This window comes from Malus sylvestris, chromosome 12 (assembly GCF_916048215.2).
Source record: "Malus sylvestris chromosome 12, drMalSylv7.2, whole genome shotgun sequence".
Classification (NCBI taxonomy): domain Eukaryota; kingdom Viridiplantae; phylum Streptophyta; class Magnoliopsida; order Rosales; family Rosaceae; genus Malus; species Malus sylvestris.
In genome coordinates, this window is record NC_062271.1 from 10,009,049 (window position 1) to 10,026,124 (window position 17,076).

The 17,076-nt window shown below is 42.1% G+C and overlaps 1 protein-coding gene across 1 annotated transcript; it reads right to left on the reverse strand.

The window, feature by feature from the left end:
• Window positions 1-612: 612 nt before the first annotated feature.
• Window positions 613-7,277, reverse strand: LOC126593821 (uncharacterized). The gene is made up of 2 exons (XM_050259950.1): window positions 4,992-7,277; window positions 613-916 (listed from the first exon to the last, which is right to left on the reverse strand). The coding sequence occupies exons 1-2, from the start codon at window positions 5,665-5,667 to the stop codon at window positions 651-653; spliced, it is 942 nt and encodes a 313-aa protein (XP_050115907.1). The 5' UTR covers window positions 5,668-7,277; the 3' UTR covers window positions 613-650.
• Between the last annotated feature and the right edge of the window lie 9,799 nt (window positions 7,278-17,076).

A 17,076-nucleotide genomic window follows, 5' to 3' on the forward strand; every position in this document is an offset into this window, starting at 1 on the left:
TCTAAGTCATCCGCGTCGGTTAACTCCAGAGCAAACCATTTTTTATCAAAGTGATCTAGGTAGAAAGTGTTCTTCACATCATTCTTCTAAAGCATGCCTACCATCCACTTAATGAGCCAAGCCTCCAAATGTTACCAAAACATCTTGCCCATTAAAACCCTAGATTGCATGTGTTCTACATTTAAGAAAGGACATAACCTGGTGTTGACTCTTGTGACACCGCGCACCATGGTGAAGGTATCAAGAGCCTTCTCAACCACAACAGGCTGAGGAACTGGAAAAGTGTTTGCCCAACTTGGAACATGTTGATTGGAACAAATCCTAGGTCTTCTGGGGTGAGAAAGCTAGAGGCAAGGAACTGAGAGTTTGCCATGAGATCAGTAGAAGATGGAATAAAGCTTAAGATAATAGAAGAACGTCAGGTGAATGTGAAAAAATACCAACTCCTCCATAAATAGAGGATATCTGGGGGAATCCAACCGTCAAAGAAAAATAGACAACCCCTAGAAAAGGGTTGTAATAGATGAACAGATGAAACTATTGCAGTTAATCATTGGAAAACTAGCAATCTAATTGGGAGACCCTAGCGGCAAATTAAGAGAAATGATGAACCTTCTCTACAACAACAACAACAACAAAGCCTTTTCCCACTAAGTGGGGTCGGCTATATGAATCCTAGAATGCCACTGCGCTCGGTTTTGTGTCATGTCCTCCGTTAGATCCAAGTACTCTAAGTCTTTTCTTAGGGTCTCTTCCAAACTTTTCCTAGGTCTTCCTCTACCCCTTCGGCCCTGAACCTCTGTCCCGTAGTCACATATTCGAACCGGAGCGTCAGTAGGCCTTCTTTGCACATGTCCAAACCACTGTAACCGATTTTCTCTCATCTTTCCTTCAATTTCGGCTACTCCTACTTTACCTCGGATATCCTCATTCCCAATCTTATCCTTTCTCGTGTGCCCACACATCCCACGAAGCATCCTCATCTCCGCTACACCCATTTTGTGTACGTGTTGATGCTTCACCGCCTAACATTCTGTGCCATACAGCATCGCTGGCCTTATTGCCGTCCTATAAAATTTTCCCTTGAGCTTCAGTGGCCTACGACGGTCCCACAACACGCCAGATGCACTCTTCCACTTCATCCATCCAGCTTGTATTTTATGGTTGAGATCTCCATCTAATTCTCCGTTCTTTTGCAAGATAGATCCTCGGTAGCGAAAACGGTCGCTTTTTGTGATCTTGGCTAGATTGCTCAGGTCATTAGTGTGGATAAGTATATAAATGGATAGAGACAGGAAAGCAAATACAAGATGTACGTGGTTCACCCAGATTGGCTACGTCCACGGAATATAGGAGTTCTCATTAATTGCGAAAGGTTTAAACAAGTACATAGGTTCAAGCTCTCTTTTAGTGAGTACAAGTGAATGATTTAGTACAAATGACATTAGGAAATATTGTGGGAGAATGATATCGTAATCACGAAACTTCTAAGTACCGAAGTGTGGTATCGTCTTCACTTGCCTTATCTGTCTCATAAGTAGATGTGGCATTTTCTCTAGAAGTACTCTTCCTCCATCCAGGGGTGGTATCTTTAACTGGTGGAGATGCACAAGGTAATGTATCAATTTCACTTGAAGCTTACTTGTAGTTTCAGGCTTGGTCAAGCGCGATACAAACCATGTAGTAAGAGTCCCCCAAGTCGCCGAGCTAGGGGATATGTTGAAAAAGATGACATACAAGGTAAGCAATCAGAGCTCCAAGCAATCAGTCCCAGATCAGAAGTTTGATTTCAAGTTCCGGCTGATTGTTCTCATTCTCCCTATCTTGCAGGTAGCATGAAGGATAAAGAGAAGAAAAATGAGAAGAGATGATATGAGATACTTTTGCTTTTGAAGAAGTAACTTTCCACAGGCTTATTCTTGAACTGGGCTGGAGGGTTTTCTGGTTTCTTCCAGAGTATAAGGCCGACTGAAGAATTTGAGGGTCAAAACAAGTCCATCAAATCTAGAATACGTTCGACCCTGCTGATATGGGATACTTTTGCTTTTGATAAAGTAGTGGATGTATCGGCACGTGTGCTGTCACGCTTGTCTCCACATGCTTTCTTGTATCCTTCTCACTTGCCCTATCTGTTCCTCAGGCAAATGCGGTATCTTCCCTGGAAGCATAAGATGTTGAAGATGAGTACTCGAGAGCAATGCCAGGTAAGTAATCAGGTAAGGGGTTCCAGGCAGTCAGTTCCTGACTGGAAGCTTGATTCCAAGTGCTGACTGATTGCTCTCTTTCTCCTTGTCTTGTAGGTAAGAATAAGGCCAAAGGAAAGGACAAGGAAAAAGCATGATATGGGATACTCTTGCTTTTAACCTTGATGATATGAGATATTCTTGCTCTAGTATAGCTTGTTTGCAGAGGTATTATCGGGGGGAAAGAAAGCTGAATATTTCGAAAGGCTTCGTTGGGAGTGCCCTCTCAGGTATGAGGAAGGGTTGAGCATTTTTGCAGGTCTGCCTGTCCGTTGGGGATGGAGGTCGACATATATATGAGTCTCCCTAACAAGTAGTAATGCTATTCCTTTACCCCGCTTGGTCATAGCACGGTAGTGGGAGCTGCCAGCTTCACATGTTTTAACTCTGTCAGAGCACTTTGAAAAAGTGGTCTGTGGTATCTGGAAAACTGATTTTGCGTGTGAAGATTACAGACAAGCTTTATCCAATGAGGTCTGGCTCTCGAAGTTGAGAAAGTGGTGCCTCTTCGGTTTTCGAACAAGCAATCCTGTCGGGGATCTGGCTCTCGAGATTCGGAGAACGATGCCTCTTCGATTTTTGAGAAAGCAATCCTTCTGGGGGTCTGGCTCTCGAGATTCGGAGAGCGGTGTCTCTTCGATTTTTGAGAAAGTAATCATGTTGGGAGTCTGGCTCTCGAGATGTGGAGGGCGGTGCCTCTTTGATTTTGGAGCAAGCAATCTTGTTGGGAGTGTTTTCTCGAATGTGGGTAAAGGTTGGGCATGTTTGCTAGTCTACCTTGCCACGGAGCACAGAGGTTGACACACAGGGACTTTCTAATTATCTAGTAGTGGTACTATTCCTTTACCCTTGTGGGTAATAATATGGTAGTTAGACCTTCAAAATTTATGTGTCTAAACTTTGTTAGTGCTGTTTCTTTGCTATTATTTTACCCTTCTTGGTCAGAGCGATGTAGTGGGAGCTGCAAGTTTCACGTGTCTCAACTTTGTCAGAGAACTTTGGCAAAGTTATCTGTGGTACCCATGAGCTAATGTTGCGTGTGGAAAGTGGGTGATTGAACAGTAAGATTCATATGCTTTCTACTTCACCAGAAATCTTTAACAGAATGCCCGTAATTTTCGCAAAGCTGAGTGCGTGTGACAGGTGCTGACAAGGCTGAAAAAGTAGGTGCCTCTTCGATCTCTGATATCGGCCCTCGTGGTCTCTGAGTAGCCCAGCTTTTGAAAAAGCAAGCGCCTCTTCGATTTCTGAGATCGGTCTTCGTAGTCTTTGAGCAGCCCAGCTTTTGAGAAAGCAAACACCTCTTCGATTTCTGAGATCAACCCTCGTGGTCTCTGAGCAACCCAGCTTTTGAGAAAGCAAACGCCTCTTCGATTTCTGAGCAGGCGCCTCTTCGATTTCTGAAGCTCCGTCGAGTGCAGATTTTTATAGAGGCTGGCATTAAGTTCTAAAGCACACTTGAATCTCCACCAGTAGAAGCTCCATTCTTGCACTTCTAAGATCTTGATTTGTCCGACCTTTTTTCTCTTTAACACCTTTGAAAATGTCTGGCCCATCCGACCGTCGTTTTGACTTGAACCTTGTTGAAGAGGCAGCCACGCCTTCTCCAGACAACATATGGCGCCCATCCTTCGTCTCCCCTACTGGTCCTCTTACCGTTGGGGATTCCGTGATGAAGAATGATATGACCGCTGCGGTGGTGGCCAAGAACCTTCTCACTCCCAAAGATAACAGACTACTTTCCAAACGGTCTGATGAGTTAGCTGTTAAGGATTCTTTGGCTCTTAGTGTTCAGTGTGCAGGTTCTGTGTCTAATATGGCCCAACGCCTATTTGCTCGAACCCGCCAAGTTGAATCATTGGCGGTTGAAGTGATGAGTCTCAAACAGGAGATTAGAGGGCTCAAGCATGAGAATAAACAGTTGCACCGGCTCGCACATGACTATGCTACAAACATGAAGAGGAAGCTTGACCAGATGAAGGAATCTGATGGTCAGGTTTTACTTGATCATCAGAGGTTTGTGGGTTTGTTCCAAAGGCATTTATTGCCTTCGTCTTCTGGGGCTGTACCGCGTAATGAAGCTTCAAATGATCAACCTCTGATGCCTCATCCTTTTAGGGTTCTGTCCAGTACTGAGGCTCCGAATGATCCCCATCCGGTGCCTTCTCTTTCTGAGGCTCTACCGACTGCTGAGACTTCTCCTAAGCAACCTTTGTGAAGGCTCCCTCTTGTTTGTTTATTTTGACTCATGTATATGTACATATTTGTAACTTATCGAGGATATCAATAAATAAGCTTTGCTTCATTTCAACGTATTGTGTTAAATACACTAAAGCCTTCTTCGCTAAGTTCTTTGAATTTTTCTTTTGTTGAAGCTTGTATGTTGAAACTTTGTGAGTGGAGCATGTAGGTTGAGGTAGTGTTCCCTTAATTTCCTGAGTGAGGAAAACTTCTCGGTTGGAAACTTGGAAAATCCAAGTCACTGAGTGGGGTCGGCTATATGAATCTTAAAACGCCATTGTGCTCGATCCTGTGTCATGTCCTCTGTTAAATCCAAGTACTCTAAGTCTTTTCTTAGAGTCTCTTCCAAAGTTTTCCTAGGTCTTCCTCTACCCCTTCGGCCCTGAACCTCTGTCCCATAGTCGCATCTTCTAATCGAAGCGTCAGTAGGCCTTCTTTGCACATGTCCAAACCACCGTAACCGATTTTCTCTCATCTTTCCTTCAATTTCGGCTACTACTACTTTACCCCGGATATCCTCATTCCTAATCTTATCCTTTCTCGTGTGCCCACACATCCAACGAAGCATCCTTATCTCCGCTACACCCATTTTGTGTACGTGTTGATGCTTCACCGCCCAACATTCTGTGCCATATAGCATCGCCAGCCTTATTGCCATCCTATAAAATTTTCCATTGAGCTTCAGTGGCATACGACGGTCACACAACACGCCGGATGCACTCTTCCACTTCATCCATCCTGCTTGTATTCTATGGTTGAGATCTCCATCTAATTCTCCGTTCTTTTTCAAGATAGATCCTAGGTAACGAAAACCGTCGCTCTTTGGTATTTCTTGATCTCTGATCCTCACCCCTAACTCGTTTTGGCCTCCATTTGCACTGAACTTGCACTCCATATATTCTGTCTTTGATCGGCTTAGGCGAAGACCTTTAGATTCAAACACTTCTCTCCAAAGGTTAAGCTTTGCATTTACCCCTTCCCGAGTTTCATCTATCAACACTATATCGTATGCGAAAAGCATACACCAAGGAATATCATCTTGAATATGTCCTGTTAACTCATCCATTACCAACGCAAAAAGGTAAGGACTTAAGGATGAGCCTTGATGTAATCTTACAGTTATGGGAAAGCTTTCGGTTTGTCCTTCATGAGTTCTTACGGCAGTCTTTGCTCCTTCATACATATCCTTTATAGCTTGGATATATGCTACTCGTACTCATTTTTTCTCTAAAATCCTCCAAAGAATGTCTCTTGGGACCCTATCATACGCCTCTTCCAAATCTATAAAGACCATGTGTAAATCCTTTTTCCCATCTCTATATCTTTCCATCAATCTTCGTAAGAGATAGATTGCCTCCATGGTCGAGCGCCCTGGCATGAACCCGAATTGGTTGTCCGAAACCCGTGTCTCTTGCCTCAATCTATGCTCAATGACTCTCTCCCAGAGCTTCATTGTATGACTCATTAGCTTAATACCCCTATAGTTCATGCAATTTTGTACGTCGCCCTTATTCTTGTAGATAGGCACCAAAGTGCTCGTTCGCCACTCATTTGGCATGTTCTTCGTTTTCAAAATCCTATTGAAAAGGTCAGTGAGCCATGTTATACCTGTCTCTCCCAAAACTTTCCACACTTCGATCGGTATATCGTCTGGGCTTACTGCTTTTCTATGCTTCATCTTCTTCAAAGCTACAACCACTTCTTCCTTCCGAATTCGACGATAAAAGGAGTAGTTTCTACACTCTTCTGAGTTACTCAACTCCCCTAAAGAAGCACTCCTTTCATGTCCTTCATTGAAAAGATTATGAAAATAACCTCTCCATCTGTCTTTGACCGCGTTCTCTGTAGCAAGAACCTTTCCATCCTCATCCTTGATGCACCTCACTTGGTTTAGGTCCCTTGTCTTCTTTTCCCTTGCTCTAGCTAGTTTATAGATATCCAACTCTCCTTCTTTGGTATCTAGTCACTTATACATATCGTCATAAGCCGCTAACTTATCTTCTTTCACAGTTTTCTTCGCCTCTCGCTTCGCTTTTCTATACCTTTCACCATTTTCATCGGTCCTATCCTTGTATAAGGCTTTACAACATTCCTTCTTAGCCTTCACCTTTGTTTGTACCTCCTCATTCCACCACCAAGATTCCTTTTGGTGTGGAGCAAAGCCCTTGGACTCTCCTAATACCTCTTTTGCTACTTTTCGGATACAACTAGCCATGGAATCCCACATTTGGCTAGCTTCCCCCTCTCTATCCCACACACACTGGGTGATTACTTTCTCTTTGAAAATGGCTTGTTTTTCTTCTTTTAGATTCCACCATCTAGTCCTTGGGCACTTCCAAGTATTGTTCTTTTTTCTCACTCTTTTGATATGTACATCCATCACCAACAAGCGATGTTGATTAGCCAAGCTCTTTCCCGGTATAACTTTGCAATCCTTACAAGTTATACGATCCCATTTCCTCATTAGAAGAAAATCTATTTGTGTTTTTGACGACCCACTCTTGTAGGTGATCACATGTTCTTCTCTCTTCTTAAAGAAGGTGTTGGCTAAGAAAAGATCATATGCCATTGCAAAATCCAAGATAGCTTCCCCATCCTCGTTTCTCTCCCCAAAACCATGGCCACCATGAAAACCTCCATAGTTGCCTGTTTCCCTGCCCACGTGTCCATTTAAATCTCCTCCTATAAATAACTTCTCCGTCTGAGCAATTCCTTGCACCAAGTCTCCAAGGTCTTCCCAAAATTTCTCCTTCGAACTCGTATCCAACCCTACTTGAGGTGCGTACGCACTAATCACACCTAAAACATATCGGAAAAGCAACAAATGCCCAATACACGAAAACCAATCTCGAGTATCCCAACAAAAGAGAAGAGCCCCACCAAATCCAATGTTTAAAACCACCTGTTTATACCATACTTAGAGCCTTCGTATTTAGATCTTGTATAAATACTCGGGGACTTAAGTGTAATTATGTAATAAAGGAAGGGGCAAATATATAATAAGTGAGGAGCCCTTATTCTATAAAAGGACTCCTCACCCTCACAATTAGAGGAGGCCAATTCCTAGGCCATCAGAGGCGTCACTTTCTCCCTTAAAGGCTCTGAATCTCTCTCCCTCACTTCTCAGGGAAATACAATAATCAGTGTGGGCGTAGCCCAAACATTGGGGTGAACCACGATACATCTTGTGTAATGTGTTATTTACATTTCTTGCAGATTCACGGTCAGATTTACGTTGTTCCAAGACATCCGATTTTGTGCATCAACATTTGACGCCGTCTGTGGGAATCGACACAAAAAACTATATCGGTTCTCTTTCATTTTTTCACCTCGACCATGAATCTGCAAATCATAAAAAACCAAGAACACCACTATCTATCTCTCTCTTTCTCTCTGTAGAAAGCTCTCATTTTTCGAGGTCGTATCTCTCCATCTGTCTTCCCTCTTGCTTTATTCTTTGAGAATGATCTGTCTTAGATCTGAAACTGTGATTCAACGGTTCGATCCAGTTTCAAAATTTCCCCGCTCATCCGTCTCCTCCGTTTCCTCTTCCGATCTCGACACTGAGTCTACAGGCTCATTCTTTCACGATCGGAGCACGACGTTAGGAACACTAATGGGAGGGAGCTTCCCTGCCATCACCTTCAGAGCTTCGAGCCAACACCACCGCGACTATCGCGACCCCTAACCCGGAAACATCAACAACACTCAGTAGTGCTTGCTACCAACTGAGCCAGATCTGCAGGGCTTGCTACCAACTGAGCAACGACGCCGGAGATTCCATTGGAGAGATCTCTGGCGGGAGAGAGAGGGATCCACCGTCGCTTTTCAGCGAGTTTCTGAGCTATTCATACCCGACGATTCGAATCGGCGTGTAGAAGAAGTGTCTGAGAATCGTCGGTGACAAGCCCTTGTACAAATCCCACCGGATCTTGCTCCTGCACTGTTTCCGAGGTGGACCCGACCCTCTCTACCCGCCCAATAAAGTCATGATGTGGACTTCTCAGCGGACCCGACCCTCTATGACGGACCAAAAAAGGGACTCAGATTACAAAATAGAGTCAAATCGCAAACGCGAAGGTTTCATGAAGGGGACGTTGATGCCGTTCTACCGAGCTGCAAAACCTATTTCGAAAACAAGTATGCAATATAGTAGCATCGCCATAGCAACAAGCAAGGTGAAGCCGAGCCAGGCTACTACTTCACCAGCTTACTCAGTTGGGTATACAGTCCACGGCCAGGATTACGTGATGGCAGCATTGAAAGAAAGGGGATACCAGGCTTATATGGATGATGACGATCTAAACAGAAGGGAAGAAATAAAAGAGGAACTGTTCCGAGCAATCGTAGGGTCGAGGATCTCTATCATTGTCTTCTCAAAATGATATGCGGAGTCGAAATGGTGTCTTGACGAGCTAGTGAAGATCATGGAAGTGCAGGGACAAACTGGGGTGACATGTTTTGCCAATATTATATCACGTTGATCCTTCGCATGTCAGGAAGCAGGACGAAGATTTAGCCCAAGCATTTCAGAATCACGAAAAGGACATCCGGGATGAAAAAGATGACAAGAAACGTGAAGCTAAACAAGGAAGGGTAAAGCTGTGGAGAGAGGCTCTCACAAAAGCTACAAATTTGTTTGACCACCAAACAACTGGCAATAGGAGAAGAGACAGAGAGGAGCAGTGAAAAGAGAATATTTCAAAAAAAAAAAAAAAAGGGAAGAAAAGGAACACAGAAAGCAAAAGCAAAAGCAAGAAACGGGAAGATCAAGAAAAGCTTACTATTATTAATTCTATAACTATTCCTTTTGTCTGCGAGGTGAAAAGACAGAAAGAGTGCCGTGGAAAGCTAAAGCAAAGCAGAAAAACAAAAGCAGAAAGCAAAAGAGAAAGCATAAAGCAAAAGAGAAAACAAAAGCAAAAGCAAGGAATAAACACCCCACCAGAATGATGTGATTTACTTTTCTTGGCAGATGTATGATGTGATTTATTTTTCTTATATTTCGGAGACATCTGTATAAAACCCATCAGAGGGTAATCTCAAAAAAAAAAAAAAAAAAAAAAACGGCAAAGCCCAAAATAAATGGGCTGGAATGTTGTGTGGAGGGCGAAGGTCCATAAGCCCAAAATAGCACCAACCAGGTGATCAAAAGTATGCCCACTACTCCAAAATTATTCGGCAACCTACCGCTATTACCACCAACTAGGTGATGAAAAGTACGCCCAGTACTCCAAAATTATTCAGCAACTTACCGCTATTACCACCAACCAGGTGATCAAAAGTACGTCCAGTACTCCAAAATTATTCGGCAACCTGCCGCTATTACCACCAACCAGGTAATCAAAAGTACGCCCAGTACTTCAAATTATACATGAGCATTACTCATGTCAATCATACATAAACATTCATGAGTCATACATAAACATTCATGAGCATCACTCATTCAATCATACATAAACATTAATGAGCATCACTCATGTCAACATTCATAAGCATCACTCATGTCAAACATCCATGAACATTACTCATGTCAATCAACATAAACATTCATGAGCATGACTCATGTCAATCAGCTTCAAAAGCTTCATTTACAAAAGCTCCAACTTCAAAAGCTTTCTTTACAGAGCTTCAGCTTCAAAAGCTTCATTTACAAAAGCTCTAGCTTTAAAAGCTTCATTTACAGAGCTCCAGCTTCAAAAGCTTCATTTACAAAAGCTGAGCTCTAGCTTCAAAAAGCTTCATTTACAAAAGCTCTAGCTTCAAAAGCTTCATTTATAGAGCTCTAGCTTCAAAGCTTCACCTATAAAGCTTCAGTGCAGGGTATACAAATAGCGCCTCCGAACAACCGCCACTTCGGCCCATACATGGATTCAATTTGAAGTCTCCAGCCAACAGACTCTATTGACCGAAGACTTGGGGGACTACATTATGTACCATATATTAGGCCTCAACTGGGCCTCATGAAAAATACTTGGGGGATTTAGCCCATTATTTATGTATTAAGGAGCGAGCCCTTATTCTATAAAAGGGACTCTATCACTTTCATTAGAGAGCACCCATTATTTATGTATTGAGAAACGAGCCCTTATTCTATAAAAGGGACTCCCTCACCATCATTAGAGAGCATCAACTCTAGCCCATCATTCATGTATTGAGGAGTGAGCCCTTATTCTATAAAAGGGACTCCCTCACCTTCAACACCACAAGCCGAGCCAACCAAGGTAACATAAGCCACGAGCCGAGCAACCTCGCAACATGTGCTACTTCTAGTTGAGCATCATTTCAGATTGAGCACCGCCTCATATCGAGCATCAGTTCAAGACAACATCTAGTTACTTCGGCCCACAGATGGACTGAATTTCAAGTCTTCAGCCAAAAGACTCTCTTGATTGAAAACTTGAGAGGCTACTGTTTATACCATACTTAGGGCCTCCGTATTTAGATCTCGTATAAATACTCGGGGGATTTAAGTGTAATTATGTAATAAAGGAATGGGCAAATATATAATAAGTGAGGAGCCCTTATTCTATAAAAGGACTCCTCACCCTCACAATTAGAGGAGGCCAATTCCTAGGCCATCAGAGGCGTCACTCTCTCCCTTAGAGGCTCTGAATCTCTCTCCCCTCACTTCTCAGAGAAATACAATAATCAGTGTGGACGTAGCCCAAACATTGGGGTGAACCACGATACATCTTGTGTTATTTACATTTCTTGCAGATTCATGGTCGGATTTACGTTGTTCAAAGACCTCCAGTTTTGTGCATCAACACCACCAATAATAAGTAGCAGACATCAATTAAAACAAAAATTAAACCACAAACACACGTAAACAGCAATCGAAACGATTAATCTCCAACTCCTGTTTGAAACAATTCAACTTATCCTAATCAATTGGCGTCTAACAATCTCAAACCTATACAACCGTATACACTACTTTTAGACCCAACCAAATCGAAGGACTTTCAAGAAAGGAGATTGCAGAGATCTATTTTTTTTTTTTGAATAAACAATATTATCTAAACTAAGGGGGAAGGGCTGAGCTTAGTCTTACAATGAGTTAGCAATAATATGGTTCAAATACGCCTTTGGCGAGAATCGAATACCTCTCACTTACAAGCACAATACTACTAGACCGTAGTATTATAATTGGAATATCCTATTTTTAGTATTATGAATTTCCTATTTCAAAAATCATTTTAATTGCAAAATCCAATGAACACTAATTATCTATGTAACCAATCAAAAAGAAAATTATCTATGTACATTTCCAGACAACATGTTGTGTATCACACACCGACCCAAACTCTTGAATGTTGAAACCACATGAGCCTCTAGTCCATCCGTTTACAATCCCTTATTTCTTCTTCAATTTTAGCAAAAGTATTTATTTAACAACAATAAATTTTAGGAATCTTGTAAAAACAAGGATAGTGTTATTGACACACTCATTTTTATGTCTCACCCACTTTTCTTTTTTGCTTATTGATTTTCTTCAATTCATTCAAGTCAACAACCAAAAATTGAGAAGAGTATTTTTAAAGTAAAAATGGATGTGTGGATAACATTACCTAAAAACAAATGGCACTAAGCTGAAATTTTGTTAGAAGTTTTTCACCCAGAAAATTGACCAAAAGTTGAGCTCACCCAAAATTTAAATCCTGCGTGTACTATTCCAGAGTATTTGATTATAAATAGTGCACGTGAAGTTAATTGGAAACTGTAGACTCGAGCATAATCAAGTTAACTAGAGCAATATACTCCATCTAAACTCAAATTTGAATCTTCCTCTTTATAGTTAATAGTGTGTACCATCGTTTGTAAAATAAAAAATGTGACAGCCCGTCCCGAAAAACAATTATCGTTGATGTGAAAAGACTAAAATGCCCTTAGGCGTTGAGATGTGTTGTGTGTGACATGCTATTAGAAGTGGACTAATATGTTAAATTCCTAAGTTTTTGGGACCAATTGGAACTAAAGGAAATGGGTGGTGATTGGTTGGTTGTTTCTAAACCACACACACACAAAAGTACCACTTTCTCTCTCTCACCCTCCCGTACTCTCTCCCTCTCGGACACACACTCTCTCTCTCTTTTCTTCTCTCTTGTACGGACTACACCCAAAACCCATCGAAAGTGTGAAGATCGAGGGTGTGAAGCACACCATTGTGTTCGTGAGAACCATACGAGTTGAATTGTACCATTTTCAGGTAAGAACTCATTCGAAAACTCGTGAAATCCGAACCTCGATTTGAGGTACTATTCATGCTCACGTAAAATGTTGATTTTTAGGGAATTTTAAGGACATAGGAAGCTTTAGGAGGTCCTAAGGAAGCTCGGAGTGGTTCGTTGGGTGAAATTGGACGTCGGGATCGTGAGTTTCAAGCTTGGCCGGATTTTGTGGAATTTTTCTGGCGAGATCCCGTGACTTTTGGAGCTTCAAATTGGTAAGGAAATGTTCTTCAAGTTGTAAGCTTCATTTTGGTGCAAATTTCATAGGAAATGGAAGAAAAATGAGTGAGATATAGCGATTTGAAAATTTTCCAGTTTTCCGGCGACGACGACGGTCGCCGAAGTCTGAGGTTGAAGACGATGGAATATTCCGTCAATTCTGACGAAATATTCTGACACCGTCAGTTAAGTTTAACGGAATCTGTTAGGATTTAACGAAATATTCCCTAACTGCCATTACTGTTTCCGTTAGAGTACCCTGCACGTGGCAGCGCGTGGGTGGATGAAAAATTATTTAAAAAATATGGGGACGATCTTGAGATTGTGTAGGTCACTGTGGTATATTCATATACCCAATTTGAGCTATGTATGAAAAGTTATTACATAGTTTGGTATATGTGCATTAAAGTGACGTTTATATAGTTGTTTCTCCTATAGGCGAGACCTATCCGGAGGACGAGCGTAGCCAGGCTAGGCACGGGGGTTACGAACCAGCTACACATCAGTGAGTGGGCAGTTATTTTCAGTATATATATATATATATATATATATATATATATATATATATATATATATATATATATATATATCTACTTGATGTTTTTCCCAGAAAACGTATTTAAAAGAAATGTGATTTAAATGCCATGTCATGTATGCCTCATATTTTAGTATATGCATTATCATAATTATGCATATTGTTGCATGGTGCTGTGGAGGCCCAGGTAAGTTACAGGTGAGTACATTATGCTGGTAATGGTTATGAGATATGATGATGATGATGTTAAGATGTATATTAGAGCTCATTAATATGCACCCCGGTGTTAGTGCTCCCGCCCAGAGTTAGGGGCACAGTCCTTCACGTGATGCTCACCTCCTGCACCACACGCTCATCTTGGATCCAAGTTAGGTGCACAGTCCTATCATATAGACCACTTTGAGTGGGTCCGACTCGTAGGTGACCCGCGATTTATCGGACAACCTTCACATGATCGTAACACTAGAGCGTATTATTATTTTACACCCAGTCTTGTCGATCAGACCACGTGAGGTGGTTCTGACTCGTGTGCAGATAAGTGTATACATTATGAGATATGATGAGATATATGACGTATATACATGATGATTTATATGATGAGATATGAGATTGATGTTGTGATTGAGATGAACTCTAGATTCCGCCGTATAGATCACGCCAGGTGACTTCGGCCAGCAGTCGGTTATTGTGAATTGCATCACTTGGCTTACTTTTGGTATTTTTATGTTATTGGGCATGGCATACGCATGGCATATATATATACAAATATGAATCTTGATTTATTGAGCATGATTTGAATTATATACATATTATTGTATTCTGTTTTCTGGGAAAGTATCTATATACTTGTTTTACGGCGAAGGGTTAGTATATTCAATGGAAAATAAGGTTTTCGTGTAAATGTGTTTTACTGACCCACTCAACTTTGTTTTTCGTCCCTCCAGGTTTTAAGTAGCTAAGTTTAGTGGCCACGAGGAATCCAACGGTGTTCTGACAGAATCCGAAAAAGTAGGATTCACCTTCGGGTGTTGTATCTTAGTAATTGTCCTACTTGACTGCAACTAGACTTTCTTATTGCTCTGAAAGTGTATTTATACACTTAGACTCTCACTAGCATCCTTTCTTAACTGGGATTGCTAGTTGCTTGGTTTTAAATTGTTTGTATTCCCTTACTCTTTATCGCTTCCGCTTTGCGCACAAGGCTACGTCACGCTCACGTGATGGCCAACACGTCTCGACTTCGGTCGAGGTGTGTCAAAAAGTTAATGAAAACTTCTAAAAGTTTATCTAAAAATAATGCAAGTGATTTTTTTTATACAACAATATATTTACACTAAGGGGCAGGTGAAATAAATTGGTATGAAACACATTATTCACGATATTCGAACCGAAACTTTGTAGGCTTGGACGCTTCCACTGGGCAACCATTTGGCCTTTTGGTTGAGCGAGATGCCTAATTCATGAGGCAAAATACTACTGTGGCACTGTGGCAGTGTACTTGTCATGTAAATTGCTCCCCTCATCATTAAGTTCTCTCAGACTTTCGTACACATGTATACCAAAAGATGGCTCATTATCAATATTTTCTCTAGTATACTAGGCATGTTTAGGACTAATTTTGAAATTGTTAAAAATGCTTTCTGAAAACTAAAAGTATCTCTAGTGCTTATTCAGGAAGTACTACCAATTGGTTTTGTTATACCATATGTTGGGCCTCAATATTTGGGCTTCATTAGAGCAGCTCCAGCGGGACCTCCTGCTCTAGGGACAGGCTCTGGAACAGGGCTTGATTGCCCGAGGGAGGAAGTCCAACGTTGGCTGGCGAGGGAGCCCAAGCAGCCCCGAGCGCCAGGCCCGTCGATTCTCGCCAGCCTGAGAGCCTGAGGTGGATCTGACATCAGACGCCTGTTTTAATGTTTTTTCTGTCAGGCCTCGAACTCCTCCAACATCACGCCAATCTCGTCCACTATCCCCATCCTCTCCACCTCCAGCGGTGGTCGAAGTGGGGGAGGAGAAGAAGCTGATGGAGGATTCGGAGCACGCGAAGCGTCTGTGATGCGAGAGATGGAGACTGCGCAGCGGAGGACGTGGCGGTGGAGGAGAAGAAGGGGAGGGAAGGATAGGTAGCATAATAGTGGTTGGCGAGTAGGAAGAATGAGAGGGAGAAGAGGGCAATGGCCATAATTTTGATGCAAGTCGGAGATGAGGGCAAGTCGAAGAGGGCGATGGCCGTCTTGATTGGATTTGATTTTCTCGGGAATGCAAAGGAAACAACAAGAAAATTTTGAAGGGAAAACAGAGGATAGGTGTTAATGGAAATTAAGTAATTTAATTAATTAAAAATTAAATGAAAAATTAAATAATCGCCGAGTGGACTTTACGAAATTACAAATAAAATTATTTTGTATTATTTTATAAATAAAAAAATTGTAATATTTTATTACCAATTGTCAGGGCTATTCAAGTGCAACGGTAGAGATGCAAAATGCAGTTACTATTCATTAAAGGAAGTTATTATTCATTGGGTGGATTGAATAGTGAATAGCCTGGGGGGAAGGCTCCCACGCTGGAATTGCTCTTACTTAGCCCATGATTCATATAAGAGGGGAGGAAACCCTTATTCTATAAAAAGGCTCCCTCACACTCACTTAAGAGAGGAAGGAAAACAGACAGAGGGGACATGGGAGCAAACACTGCCTCTATAGCCTCCATGTATATTCAACATTCATTTACATAGTGAAACGAAATCAACACCAGTGTGGACGTAGCCTCAACTTGAGGTGAACCACGATATATCTTTGTGTTCTTGTGCATTTGTGTGATTCACGGTCGGATTTACGTTGGTCCAAGATCAACCCGATTTTGTGCATCAACATTTGGCGCCGTTTGTGGGAATCGACACAAAAAGCTATGTCGGTTCTCTTTCATTTTTTTAATCTCACCACTGTGAAACCCTCACAAGCTCACCACACTCCACCGTGAATCTGCAAAACCTAAGAAACCAAAACTTCTCTCTCCACTCTCCAGCCCTTTCTCACTCACTCACAATCATCACACACTCTCTCTCTCTCTTGGCCTTCATCTTTCCATCTCAACCAATATGCACAGGCTCCCACGACTCTTTGTCTCTGTCATCCTACGCCACGGCGGTGCATGGTACCGGAACTCGACGGCTCCTATCTCATGCGCTTCTACCCACTGCAGTTCGGTGGGAGAGATTGATAGGCAAGTCAGATGGCACTCAGTGTTGGTCCCTGGGAAGTGTAACACTACCAATTCCGCAACTTCTAACTTGAAAAATGGCATGTATTTCGGCAATCGGTATGAGTCCACTGCTGCAGCCTCTGACGCATCAGCCGTACCTCCCGCTGAGACGTACGAGTATCAGGCTGAGGTCAGTCACCTCATAGACCTCATCGTTAACAACTTGTACAGTAACAAGGAAGTTTTTCTTCGATAGCTTATTAGTACGCAACGGAGATACCAAGAAAAGCAAATGGGTGGTGTCGGAAAGATTTTCATTTTGGCTCAAATGAGACGGAACTGCCTTTATCGAACCCAGGTCGAGGTCACTGCCTGCGCGATTGGCGGAATTCCATTCGTCTGC

Bases quoted from the DNA above. Each gene is read 5' to 3' on its own strand.
- LOC126593821 (XM_050259950.1), bottom strand. From the start codon at position 5,667: ATGTATGAAGGAGCAAAGACTGCCGTAAGAACTCATGAAGGACAAACC. The intron at 917-4,991 runs GTAAAGTAGTAG...AGGATATCCGAG, and splicing joins TAGGAATGAGGATATCCGGG to GTAAAGTAGGAGTAGCCGAA.